General features: G+C 37.2%; 1 protein-coding gene across 1 annotated transcript in view; it reads right to left on the reverse strand.

The window, feature by feature from the left end:
• Positions 1–14,446, reverse strand: part of LOC123537502 (cysteine--tRNA ligase, cytoplasmic-like) — a 141,693-nt gene that overhangs the window by 25,886 nt on the left and 101,361 nt on the right. Inside the window, exons 6-14 of the mRNA XM_053529287.1 lie at positions 14,025–14,165; positions 10,103–10,191; positions 8,136–8,257; positions 7,657–7,769; positions 7,203–7,331; positions 6,430–6,663; positions 5,989–6,089; positions 1,066–1,106; positions 62–207 (exon numbers count right to left, since the gene is read on the reverse strand). Of these exons, the coding sequence (XP_053385262.1) occupies positions 62–207; positions 1,066–1,106; positions 5,989–6,089; positions 6,430–6,663; positions 7,203–7,331; positions 7,657–7,769; positions 8,136–8,257; positions 10,103–10,191; positions 14,025–14,165 (1,116 nt within the window). The remainder of the gene's footprint in view (positions 1–61; positions 208–1,065; positions 1,107–5,988; positions 6,090–6,429; positions 6,664–7,202; positions 7,332–7,656; positions 7,770–8,135; positions 8,258–10,102; positions 10,192–14,024; positions 14,166–14,446) is intronic.

Raw genomic sequence — 14,446 nt, forward strand, 5'->3', positions numbered from 1 at the left:
GTATTTTGAACGTGTAGAACATTTTCATGTACAAACTCTTAACAATGCATTTTTGTATTACCTTGAAAATCCTAAGAATAAATGCTCCTATATTTTCCAACAGTATTCTGTTTGGCCTTCTTTTATTTCTAATATCTGGTACATATATATTGCAGGCTTTAATCAAGTCTTTAATTGCATCACATGTTCTTTTAGTGTCTATTGAATCTGAAAACAGGGAAAAAAAGCTATAAAAACAAGGAGCAGCATTCAATAAACACTTGATGCCCCCGGTGGCATCCTTGTCAATACAAAGCAGCCTAAGTCCAAAACGCGGTCAAGTTCAAGGTCAAGGTCAAACTGAGGTCAGGTGATGTCTGAAGATGAGGAATGGGTCACAGGATACATCTGCATTAGTATCAAGTCATTCTAGTTCGGGGTATTGATGATAGACGAAACGTGTCCAATTTGGTTAACCTCGTACGGACGGACGAACGTTCCTACATATGGATACTTATGTGGCTACTCTTTTGTTCTCTCTATTGTTCTTTTAGCCACGTAAGAGAAAAATAGCCACATAAAAGCCTTGCAGAATGAATGTCATCAAAGAAAAAGTACAGTTACCTATTGTTCCTAAAGCCACCTAAGTATGCAAATGTGAGCTCAAACAGATGAATGGACGGACAGGACAATCACTATATGCCTCTCGCATCAGTAGATGCCGGGGGCATAATAATTTTTCTGAACAAACTTAAGACATTTAGTTATGTTTTTAAACCAGGTTTCAAAGTGACTTTAAAAGCTGACATAAAAATTATGTACTCTAAAATAAGTAACAACATAGCATCTACTCTAGTCGAAGGGCAATAACTCTTGCATTTTTTCGTAATCTTGCAATAGATCACCCTTCAAGAGCTAAAAATAGAAATTTTTAGAATAACAAAGACTGTAAAAAATAATAAGTATATAAAAAATGTTTTTCTACTTGATTTATCACACAGATGAACGAAATGCTGCTGACACAAAATGTATCAATATTTTACTGCATTTGTCATATACATTCTGATATGTAGAAAGTTAGCATACCACAGAGGGCTTCATGTATCTCCTCTCTGCAGTCACTGTACCTGTAAAACAATAATATCATTCCTTCAATATATGGCAATATGTGAGTAAATTTTCCTCCGAATATCAAATTCTCTAAAACTGCCTATGATGGTCACAAAGCTATACAGCTGAACCTTTTCTCCTTTCCTAGCAGCCACCTGTAGCAAACAGCCACATACCTTAAGCAGCCAGTTATCTTAATTCCCCAAAAATACTTTTTGTTCTAATTTCAACTTGTCTTCAGCCTTCACCTGTCTTAACCCTTATCATGCTGGACATGACTGATTCTGCCTTTGCCACCAGCGTGATTATGATCAGTCTGCACATAAAAATTAATGAAGTCTGATCAAGATCTGCCCTGTTTACAGTTAGTGGTACTGTCTAAACTAAAAGATGGATAAGTTCATTAAAGAACTCAGTAGGGTAAGGGTTAAATAGTCAGAATGTGTTCTTTCCTTTGCTGGCTGTTTAATACAGGTGTCCAGCTGACCCGCCATATCTTTTATTGCTTGCTCATTAAAATCAAATACAGCCAAACGTGTATATGAAGACCACCTCTGAGGGAGCCAACAATTGTCTACATTGCAAGAGTGGTCTTTAATGAGGGGTTAAAAAAGGCAGTGCTAACATTTAATTCAGACCGACCATTTTAGAAATTCAGCAGGGTAAAGGTTATTCAAGGTGACCGTTAAAACAGGTTTAACTGTATATATTTTCTCAGATCAATTCTAACACGATCCGCAGCAATTGCTATATAAACATATAGCGAAATCACCTATACATGAATCTACGATAAAATATGGTTGGCTGATACAATTCACCCCCCCCCACCACACTGATTGTGGAATAAGATATTCTTCTTCAGTTCCATTACATACGATTTATTTCAGGGCCAAACGGTTGAAAACATCATATCAAAAACATAAATATGATAAAAAGTCATACTGACCTATGTGTAGGACCGTAAAATACGTTTTGATATCTACGAGCGAATTCAATTAGCTTAATTATGATTCAGCGGTGACGTCATAAACATATGACATAAGGTCTGACGTCATCATGATGTGACCTCATATAAAGTTAAGCTCCTAACTCGTAACACAGGGTCAACTCGCCTAATTTGATGATTCTCTTCATAATTAGCTTGCGAGCTGTTAGATTACTAATTCATAAATACTTCTCAAAATTCTGATAAAAAAGAAACAAATATCTATACGTTCCATTGGCTATGCAGCACTTTCTGGCCATAGGGGGTAAATTGTAACAGCATATGACCCGAATGGCATATTACGCTGAAAATGTAGTACTGTAAAATGCGAATTATTTGCGTTGTTAGAATTGAAATAATAAATATGTTCCAATAATTTTATCAATTAATAAAACATGGGCAGGAGTTTGGATGCGTAATAATTAAATCACGAGTGCGTAGCACGAGTGATTTAATTATTCGCATCCAAACGACTGCCCATATTTTATTAACTGATAAAATACAGGAACAGATTTATTATTTCTTAAATATAATACAGAGGAAATTTGTTTGACATACAAAATGATATGTGTCAACCTATATCAATCTTTGTCAGTTCTTCAATGATAACTTGTAAAAAAACCCTTGCATAAACACCAAGAAATTTTACCAATATTCCTAGATTGACCAGAACTACTTGCTCTCTACTGAATCCGTAACAGTGTTTTTTGTGAATTGCAGTTTTATTTTGCAAGATCCAGAAATAAACTTTACTTCATTCTAAATGTCTCATAGGACTGTAATATGATCATTCTGAATTTTAAAAAAAAAAACACTTTAATTCTGTCAATTTGACGTCAAAAACATATTTTTTGCCATTGTTAAAATCCAGCGAAATCACAAGATATCCTGGATATTCTAAAAGAATCCATTTACAAATAAAATCAAAATAGAAATTTTTACTAATTTTAGAGTTGAAAACTGTTGAAATTCATACAGGAAAAAACCAACAGATTCATTTTTTTAACAGTTAATTTAAAACTAATACAAGAGGACCATGATGGTCCTGAATCGCTCACCTTCTCCACATGACCCAGTTTTCATGAAGATCCATTGAAAAATATGGCTTCTAGAGAGGTCACAAGGTTTTTCTATTATTTGACCTAATGACCTAGTTTTTGAAGGCACATGACCCAGTTTTGAACTTGGCCTAGATATTATCAAGGTGAACATTCTCACCAATTTTCATGAAGATCTCATGAAGAGTATGGCCTCTAGAGAGGTCACAAGGTTTTTCTATTTTTATACCTACTGACCTTGTTTTGACCACACGTGACCCAGTTTCAAATTTTATCTAGATATCATCAAAGTGAACATTCAGACAAATTTTCATGAAGATCCATTGAAAAATATGGCCTCTAAAGTGGTCAAAAGGTTTTTCTATTTTTAGACCTACTGACCAAGTTTTTGACCGCAGTTGACCCAGATTCAAACTTGACCTAGATATGATCAAGATGAATATTCAGACCAACTTTCATACAGATCCCATGAAAAATATGGCCTCTAGAGAGGTCACAAGGTTTTTTTATAATTTGACCTACTGACCTAGTTTTTGATTACACGTGACCCAGTTTCGAACTTGACCTAGATATCATCAAGGTGAACATTCTGACCAATTTTCATGAAGATCCATTGAAAAATATGGCCTCTAGAGAGGTCACAAGGTTTTTCTTTTTTTTGACCTACTGACCTAGTTTGACTGCAGTTGACCCAGTTTCAAACTTGACCTAGATATCATCAAGATGAACATTCAGACCAACTTTCATACAGATCTCATGAAAAATATGACCTCTAGAGAGGTCACAAGGTTTTTCTATTATTTGACCTACTGACCTTGTTTTTGATGGCACGTGACCCAGTTTTGAACTTGACCTAGATATCATCAAGGTGAACATTCTGACTAATTTTCATGAAGATCCATTGAAAAGAACGGCCTCTAGAGAGGTCACAAGGTTTTTCTATTTTTTGACCTACTGACCTTGTTTTTGACCACAGTTGACCCAGTTTCTAACTTGACCTAGATGTCATCAAGATGAACATTCAAACCAACTTTCATACAGATCCCATGAAAAATATGGCCTCTAGAGAGGTCACAAGGTTTTTCTATTATTTGACCTACTGACCTAGTTTTTGAAGGCACATGACCCAGTTTCGAACTTGACCTAGATATCATCAAGGTGAACATTTTGACTAATTTTCATGATTATTCATTGAAAAGTATAGCCTCTAGAGAGGTCACAAGGTTTTTCTATTTTTAGACCTACTGACCTAGTTTTTGACCGAAGTTGACCCAGTTTTGAACTTGACCTAGATGTCATCAAGATGAATATTCAGACTAACTTTCATACAGATCCCATGAAAAATATGGCCTCTAGAGAGGTCACAAGGTTTTTCTATTATTTGACCTACTGACCTAGTTTTTAATGGCACATGACCCAGTTTCAAACTTGACCTAGATTTCATCAAGGTGAACATTTTGACTAACTTTTATGAAGATCCATTGAAAAGTACTGCCTCTAGAGAGGTCACAAGGTTTTTCTATTTTTAGACCTACTGACCTAGTTTTTGAAGGCACGTGACCCACTTTCGAACTTGACCTAGATATCATCAAGGTGAACATTCTGACAAATTTTCATGAAGATCTTGTGAAATATATGGCCTCTAGAGAGGTCACAAGGTTTTTCTATTTTTAGACCTACTGACCTAGTTTTTAAAGGTACATGACCCAGTTTCGAACTTGACCTAGATATCATCAAGGTGAACATTTTGACCAATTTTCATGAAGATCTTGTGAAATATATGGCCTCTAGTGAGGTCACAAGGTTTTTCTATTTTTAGACCTACTGATCTAGTTTTTGAAGGCACGTGACCCAGTTTCGAACTTGACCTAGATATCATCAAGGTGAACATTTTGACCAATTTTCATGAAGATCTTGTGAAATATATGGCCTCTAGTGAGGTCACAAGGTTTTTCTATTTTTAGACCTACTGATCTAGTTTTTGAAGGCACGTGACCCAGTTTCGAACTTGACCTAGATATCATCAAGGTGAACATTCTGGCCAACTTTCATAAAGATCCCATGAAAAATGTGACCTCTAGAGTGGTCACAAGCAAAAGTTTACGGACTGACGCACGCACGGACGGACGGACGACGGACGCTGCGCGATCACAAAAGCTCACCTTGTCACTTTGTGACAGGTGAGCTAAAAAGTAACATTGAACATTACAAGACCCTTTTACCAGCCTTAGAGTTCTTCCGAGTAATGTATAATATTAGTGACATTCTTTTATAACTAAAGAGGAATCAGGGAAAAGCCTTGTTATGGAAAAGGTGGGTCGATAGCAGTCATCCATTACATACAAATGTTTGTTCACTTTGCTGGATTTTAAGCCAAACAGACAAAATTTGCTTTAATGGTGTAGTAAGATCCTGGGTACCCTAGACATTTTAGATACAAGCAGGAATCCAGGTAGAACCACCAACATTCAAGGCAAGGCAGCCAGGTAGCTTCCTCATACACTATGATCAAGGCTTGGACTGACAGGGAAAATCTTCTGAAAAGAGCTTTGATGCACTGCAGGTCAAAGTGAAGGCTGTGCACATAACTGTGAAATCATTTATATTTGTGGGGGACGAATTTTTGTGGATTTCGTGGTAGAGTCAATCCACGAAATTTAATCCCAATGAACAAGTAAAATTTCCATTCATTTATGTTCAAAAGTTGAAATCCACGAATTCATGTCCCCACGAAATTCCCATTATGACCAAAACCACGAAATTACATGCCCACAAAATTAAATGATTTTACAGTAACTGTATAAACCTCAGCATTTAAGTCATAGTCTTGTGAGGTAAAATAAAAACGATACTTACTTTTGGTTTAGACTCAGTTCCTCTGGTCCCCATTTGTCAAAGGCCTCTACACCAGATCCTGGGGTATTTCGCTTTATATCTTTTAACATGTGGAAAAACTCCTGAAAACAACAGAAGACCAGATAGACCATTCCTAATTGTAGAGGCAAAAGCAAAAGTTTTCTAAGTGCATACAGAAAGAAGAATACAAGACAGGTTTGCTAGCCCCACTCCCCATACCTTGAAAGGCACTATCTAAAAGCACAAGTACTTAAACTTGATGTTTTATCAGCAAGCCTATGAAGGGAACCTTTCAAGATGACCTTCAAGATCATTTTCAAATCTGCATGTTTTTCATTTTTTAAATTCCAACCACAATTTTGCAATAAATATATGATCATACAAATGCTATTGTACTAATTAATTTCAAAGACATGAAAGTATTAAAAATTTCAAACCTACCGACACTAATTTCTCATATCTTATTGCACCAGTCATGGTATCGCTGCCATAGTCTAATGTATCTTTCCAAGAATGTAGTAGAAATAGCAACCTCAGCTGTCTCGCCGTGTGTTTCTTTAACGCGTCTTTGATGGTGATAAAGTTTTTAAGAGATTTGGACATTTTGCAGCCATCAATTGTCAGATGACCCGAATGGATGAAATACTGAACCCAGTGATCATTTTCGAAATATGCCTGCGAAAAGAAAAGGCAAAATTATTAAATCACCTTAAATATTCATCTTCTGTGAATTGAAGGTTTAGAGATTAATATAACATAATAGAGATTAAGGCCAAACATTCCTGTGACTCAATTATGTCAAGCAACAATGCATGCTTTCCACTGGCAACATTGACTAAAATGGTATTATGTCATACAGCAATGTGACTTATATAAACAATCATAGACAATCAACCCTTATAACCTCTGGAATATCCTGCCTTTGTGGGTCAATGGATTTTACAGGGAAATTGAATGCTACAGCTTTATACTGCTTCAATAAAGAAAAAAAAGTTCTGACATATTCAGCGTTTGATTACCACAATATTAATGAAAACATCAGTACTCAGAGGAAGTTGTCTAACAGCCAACTGCTGTGTTATAGACAGACAGCTGGACAGACAGACAGACATATTGATTACTACTAGACTTCTGCCAAATGATGAGGCCCTAAGGTAATAAATAGACAAACAAAACAATATTTTATAAATACAATAATTCAGAATTCCATGTACCTCTGCCTGAGCAAGTTCATTGTCATGATGTGGGAATTTGAGATCTACGCCTCCTGTGTGGATGTCTAGAGATTCTCCCAGTATACTGCTTGCCATCACAGAACATTCTATATGCCAGCCTGGCCGACCCTGTAATACACATCTTGAATAACTATCTATAAATTATGTGGCAGTTTTTAAAAGCAGTTATCAGAATCGTAAGCACTCAAAATATAGGATGTTGAATGATTTAGAATACTAATGTATGTAGAATCCCTTATACAGTTTAAAAAGTTACGTGCACAGAACAGAAGCAAATGTTTTGGTAGACAGACAGATGGAGAAATAACAGGTACAGTGCAATTACCATACGCAACCCTTCGAGGACAAAAAATATCTTAATTATATCATATTCCATATAACTTTTTTGTTAATGGATTTAAAAATACACTGTGCCTATAATAATGAACCATACCTTTCCCCAGGGGGAATCCCAAGTTGGTTCTCCAGGTTTACCAGCTTTCCAAAGGGCAAAATCATTGGGGCTTCTTTTTTCACTCATTCTGTCCTCAGATATGCTAAGCTCCCCTGAAAAACAGACAGAAGGTAAGTTTATTTTACCCTTTGTTATATTTGTTCCTATTCCTCGTCAAAAAGAGTTGCTTGGATTTTATGGCAAATGGATATAAAAAAGTTCAAATATTGCCGAAAAGATGTTTTACTGGAAACATAATCAGTAATTTCCATATAATTACGTATTCTTTATGGCATTTTGGCATTCTTTGGACAACAATGTAGCTCACACCAGCACCTAGCATTCTATTAATATCTGAAAATGCAGAAATTGCATTCAGAGAATAAGAGTATATACAATTGCATACATATTTCCGACTGTCTGACTGTTGTAACTGGTCCGCTACCTTAACATATGTAATTATTCATAACATGTCTTACCTTCTCCTTCCTTTAAAGCTTTCATATCCCCGTAAGCCTCGGGAACCAGTTTGGCATAGTGATGATTTGGAGCATTGCTAAACACACTTGTGTCAAAATATATTGAACCATTTGATTCATAGCTAAAATAGAAATGCGACAGTTAATAGCTTAATTTACAAAACTAATGATATCTGTAGATATAGACCTGTGACAATAATGAGAATGCAGGTTTAAATATTAATGAGCATTTTTTTTACATAAAGGGACAATGTCTACAATTTTCTCTTATGGCAAAAGCAGTACAATTATGTATTGAAAGTTATTACAGTCCAAATAAACACTATGCCTTTGGCCAGAATCTAGTGCTAAATATAACCTCAGTTATCTGCTAAACCTTCAATTGCATCAAAAATTACTTTAAAGTTAAAATAGGAAAAACTAGAAATTGCTTTTGTAAAACAGCGCATGTCTCCCCCAATGCAAAGTGCTATAGGCAAGAAGTCAATAGGGGTCAGGAGCGAAAGTCAAAGAGACACTGATGGTTGGCTGCAATAGGGATCATCATTTGGCATGTCCTTTCATCCCACTAAGTTTCAACACTCTTGGCCTAGTGGTTCTCAAGTCACTGTTAAGGCTCCTGTGACCCTGACCTTTGATCAAGTGACCCCAAAATAAATAGGTGTCGTCTACTTTGCATGTCCAATCATCCTATTAAGTTTCAACAATCTAGGTCAACTGGTTCTCAAGTTATTTTCTGGAAATGATTTTACATGACCAAGCCCCTGTGACCTTGACCTTTAATAGACTGACCCAAAAATCAATAGGGGTCATCTACTCTGCATGTTCAATCATCCTATGAAGTTTCAACATTCTGGGTCAAGTGGTTCTCAAGTTATTGATCGGAAATTGTTTTCCATGTTCAGGCCCCTGTGACCTTGACCTTTAAAGGAGTGACCCCAAAAACAAATAGGGGTCATTTACTCTGCAGGAACAATCATCCTATGAAGTTTCAACATTCTGGGTCAAGAGGTTCTCAAGTTACTGATCGGAGACGGTTTTTGATGTTCAGGCCCCTGTGACCTTGACCTTTAACAGAGTGACCCCAACATCAATAGGGGTCACCTACTCTGCATGACCAATCATCCTATGAAGTTTCAACATTCTGAGTCAAGTGGTTCTCAAGTTATTGGCCCCTGTGACCTTGACCTTTGACGGAGTGACCCCAAAAACAATAGGGGTCGTCTCCTCCATAAGCCCTACCAATCTATGAAGTTTGAACGTTCTAGGTCAAATGGTCAATCTCCAGTTATTGCTCGGAAATGAAGTGTGACATACGGACGGACAGGGCAAAAACAACATGTCTCCCCCAGAGGGAGGGAGACATAATTAAGTACAAAAGATCTGAAAACATTGCATGATAAAGTTTCCATATTTGCACCATCTCCTCTCATAGTCATTTATCTATATTCCTTATTTCATTCAATTGTCTTCAGTTATTAAACTCTTAGAATTATGCCCTTTGCAAGAAGTGTGACGGAATAATATTTTAAAATATACTTGCACTGCTAATATATGTCACTGTATAGAACTTGAATATTAAAACGTGGAGAAAGTGTGTAGGCTGCCGGGTAGCTCAGTATGTAGAGCATCGAAATGTTATTCAGAAGCCACGGGTTCGAGTCCAAGTCTGGCTGCACATTTTTTTCACCCTGTGACATATACTTCTAAAAGCAAATACCTACTTAGCTAGTTCATTATTTTAGTTGTTTATTTAAACAGCTACTTTATACCAACAGAATTATTACACTTTCAAACATATTTTCATATGACATACAGTCAGTTGGCAATTCTCACATAAGTCTAGACTTCATTTGTAAATTGTTTTAAAAATCAATGTACGGAAACACTTGAAGTTTCAGTTCAATTGCAAATTACATGATGAAAGTGAAAGCCTTAAAGCGAAGTTAAGTGAAAAGCTGTCTCACCCATAGCCGTTGTCGATGACTCTCTGCACAAAGTCAATAACTTCTGGCACGTAATCACTCACTCTTGTCAATACATCCGCAGGTAACACCTGTAACATTATTACAAGTTAAACATACACTTAGAAATGATTGCCGCATCAAATTTCATTCATCTACAGCTGAACCTTCCTTGGTGGCCACCTGTTTATTTGAATAGCCATTTCCTCAAAGCAGCCAATCAGCTAACTTCCCATACTGATTTTTATGCTCCTCGCAGGGACAGCATATAGTTACCACTATGTCCATCCGTCCATCAATCCATGCATCCGTCAGTCACACTTTTGTTGGGAGTCTATCCTGAAAAGTATTAATGGCATCAGATTGAAACTTCACATAATCATAGAGGCCATTGAGACAATGTGCAGTGTCAAAATATCATAACTCTACCTTACCTAGTTTTTGAATTATCTTCCTTTATTATACAAAATAAGGCTTGTCTGGAGTATAACTTGAAAAGTATTAATGGCATTTCATTGAAACTTCACAAAATGATAGAGGCCATTGACAGGAAGTGCAGCATCAAGGAACCATAACTCTACCTTACTTAGTCCCTTTATTCAATTTTCTACTATTTATTATCTCCATCTTTTTTCCAATAGGTTATTCCCCATAATGGGACAAGCACATGCATCAGGGAGCATTATTCGGTTTTACTGATGCCTTGTTCTGTTACAGTAACAACTTGTCTTAAGGAGCCACCTGCCTTAAACAGCCAGACTGTGCCACTCCCTTGACTGGTTGCTTAATACAGGTTAGACTGTATCAGATACCTTTCAAAGATGGAGTACAGACAAGTCTTATGGCCATTTCTAGAGCATTTTTTTTTTAAGTTTAACAACAGAAGGATTTTCTATTTTTGTCTCGTAGCTATCAAGTTCATCTTGTAATTAACTGACTGAGTTTTAGTTAAATAAAACAAATTTCTTTTTTGCTGTGACAGCAACTTCTTGTCAAGTTTGATATAGGGTATAATTTGCAAATTGGTATTGTTCAATTACTGCAGAAGACCCTATGTATAGCTTTAGCGGCCCCTTAAAGGGGCAAGGTACTGCATTTGAATAAATTGGGAGCAGTCCTTTAAATGCTGCTACACACCAAGTCTGATGAAGATAAATCGAGCGCTTTTTGAGAAGAATTTGTTTAAACATATTTCTGTTTTTAGCTCTAGCATCCCCTGAAAGGGGTCAAGTACTCCCATTTTAACAAATTTGGGAGAGAACCTTATAATGATGCTACAGGCAAGTGTGCATAAATGTACAACTGACCAACAACGAACAGTGAGTGATCACAACAGTTCAGCCTGAGCACTGTGTGCTCAAGTGACTTAAAAATACAAGTAGAAATTCTAAATTCATACCATGCAAAAAGACCTGGTACATTTAAAATTCTAGATGACAACATTAAGCATTTATGGACATATATCAAGGGACAGGAAGTGAAGTGGTTGTACACTTACGTAAGCCCTAAGTGGTTTCAGGGATTTCAGATTTGAAGAGTTTCAGGTATTCTAGGTTTGAGGGATTTCAGGGATTCCAGGTTTGAATGTGTTCAGGGATTCCAGATTTGAGAGGTTTCAGTGATTCCAGATTTGAGGGGTTTCAAAGATTCAAGGTTTGACAGGTTTCAAGGATTCCAGGTGTAAGAGGCTTTAGTGATTCCTGCTTTGTAGGGGTTTCAGTAATTCCAGGTTTCCAGGGTGTTCAGTGATTCCAGGTTTGCACCGTGTTCAGTGATTCCAGGTTTGCAGGGGTTTCAGCAATTCTATGTTTGCAGGGTGTTCAGTGATTCCAGGTTTGCAGGGGTTTCAGCAGTTCTATGTTTGCAGGGTTTCAGTGATTCCAGGTTTGGGTCAGTGATTCCAGGTTTGAGTCGTTTTATCAATTCCATGTTTGAGGTATTTCAGGGATTCCAGGTTTGAAAGGTTTCAGGGATTCTAGTTTTGATGGTGTTCAAGGGTTCAATGTTTGAGGAATTTCAGAGAATCCAGTTTTGAGAGTTTCAGGGATTCCAGGTTTGAGGGGTTTCAGTGATTCCAGGTTTATGGGATTGCAGTGATTCCAGATTTGAGGGATTTCTGGGATATCAGTTTTGAGTGATTTCAGGAATTCCAGGTTTGAAGGTGTTCAAGGATTACAGGTTTGAGGGTTCTCAGGGATTCCAGTATTGTGAGTTTCAGGGACTCCAGGTTTATGGGATTTCAGTGATTCCAGATTTGAGGGATTTCAGGGACTACTGGTTTGAGGGTTTTCAGGGATTCCAGGTTTGAGGGATATCAGGGATTCTAGGTTTGAGGGTGTTCAAGGAATACAGGTTTGAGAGTTTCAGGGATTACAGGTCTGAGGGTGTCAGGGATTCCAGGTTTGAGGGTGTTCAGGGATTCCAGGTTTGGAGTGTTCAAAGATTACACATTTGCGGGTTTTCAGGGATTCCAGGTTTGAGTGTTCAGGGATTCCAGGTTTGAGGGGTTTCAGGGATTCCAGTTTTGAGGGGTTTCAGGGATTCCAGGTTTGAGGGGTTTCATGGATTCCAGGTTTGCGGGGCTTCAGGGATTCCAAGTTTGGAGAGTTAAAGGATTACAGATTTGAGGGTTTTCTGTGATTATAGGTATGAGGGTTTTCATTGACTGCAGTTTTATGAGGCTTATGTAATTCATTCAAACCAGCAAAATGCGCTATGACAATTTACGAATATTCCAGACTGTATTCAGAAGTTATGATACAAATTGTAAACCATTCTACAACAAACAATTAAGTAACGGGTCCTATTTCAACCACGGTGTAGATTTCTATCATGAGACCTGATCCAAAGTCAAACAAAGGAGTTCCATCAAGGAATTATAAACATCAGAAACAAACTTTTTAAATAATTGTAGCTGCGGTAATAAATTTTACTTTGGATAAATGGATGACAAAATCAAGATCCAACTACATTCCATTAATGATCTATTTAACAGCACGTTTTTTTTCTCTCAATCAATTACTACAGACTGAACCACTCATGCTTTGTTTTGGGTTTAACGCCATTTTTTAAACAGTATTTCAGTCATGTAACGGCGAGCAGTTAACCTAACCAGTGTTCCTGGATTCTGTACCAGTACAAACCTTTCTCCGCAAGTTACTGCCAACTTCCCCACATGAATTATCACAGGTGGAGGATGAATGATTTCAGACACAATGTCTTTTATCAAATCGCCATCGAGAACATACGCCCCCACCCACCCCCCGGGGATCGAACTTGTGACCCCATGATCTGTAGACCAACGCTCTCCCTACTGAGCTTAGCGCGAATACATCTATTACTTTATTTTATGACTTGTAAATTCTGCTTATATCATTGGTTGGTTGATTACTGGTCACATGGAGGTCCACACACAGACAGTGATATTCACCACAAAAAGTGATACTTATAAACTTGACAGAGAATCTATTTTTCAAAACTAATACTGTATAATACCAGACCATCTGAAAAATTTTGTTAGTACATGTAATAATTATATGGGTTATCTGTAAACCTTTTTTCAATGACCACTCTAGCAATTATACTTACTGTAAGATGATGTAGTAAATACCAAGTCTTTCTACCTGACAAAGAAGATATTCACCTGGGTCTACCTGCTTCAGTGAATATCACCTCGGTCAGGTCGATTAACTTGGATATTCACCTCATCTGCATGCAATAGCTGTTTACTTTGTCAGCGGAATGCTACAAGTGACTCTTAACATTTCCGTGTACAATATGGAACATATCTGGCCTCATACCCATCATACTGGACCCACCAATCAGCTTGTCTAATAAGCCTTTCTGAATGGTTACTCGTCTATATATATCACAGTATTGTTTAGAACACTGTTAAATAACCTAGCATCAAACAAACTATACATACATTTAGACTTTCCATATCTACATGATAATCCCCTTCAAAATACTGGGATAGTTTGGAGAAGATAGATTTATCTGTGACCTCTGACCCATGCAGACTGTCCAGCCAGTCAGAGAGAATGTCTTTCGAGGCTACCAACAGTTGCTGAAAAGAAAGAAAACATAGTTGTGAATACCGAAGTATCTGACCAAACTTCTTTCTTAAACCTTATCATGCTGGACACAACTGATTCTACCTTTGCGGCCAGTGCAGATCATGATCAGCCTGCACATTCAGACAGAATCTTTTTGTTAAGCACCCTTTTAACAGTTAATGGTACTGTCCAAACTGAAAGACGGACAAGTTCATTATAGAAATTTAGCAGGGTAAGGGTTAACATGAGAGGACGCTACAACCCAAGCAGGTTTCAAACCCACAAAAGTAAG

The sequence above is a fragment of the Mercenaria mercenaria genome, chromosome 17 (genome assembly GCF_021730395.1).
Source record: "Mercenaria mercenaria strain notata chromosome 17, MADL_Memer_1, whole genome shotgun sequence".
Lineage (NCBI taxonomy): Eukaryota > Metazoa > Mollusca > Bivalvia > Venerida > Veneridae > Mercenaria > Mercenaria mercenaria.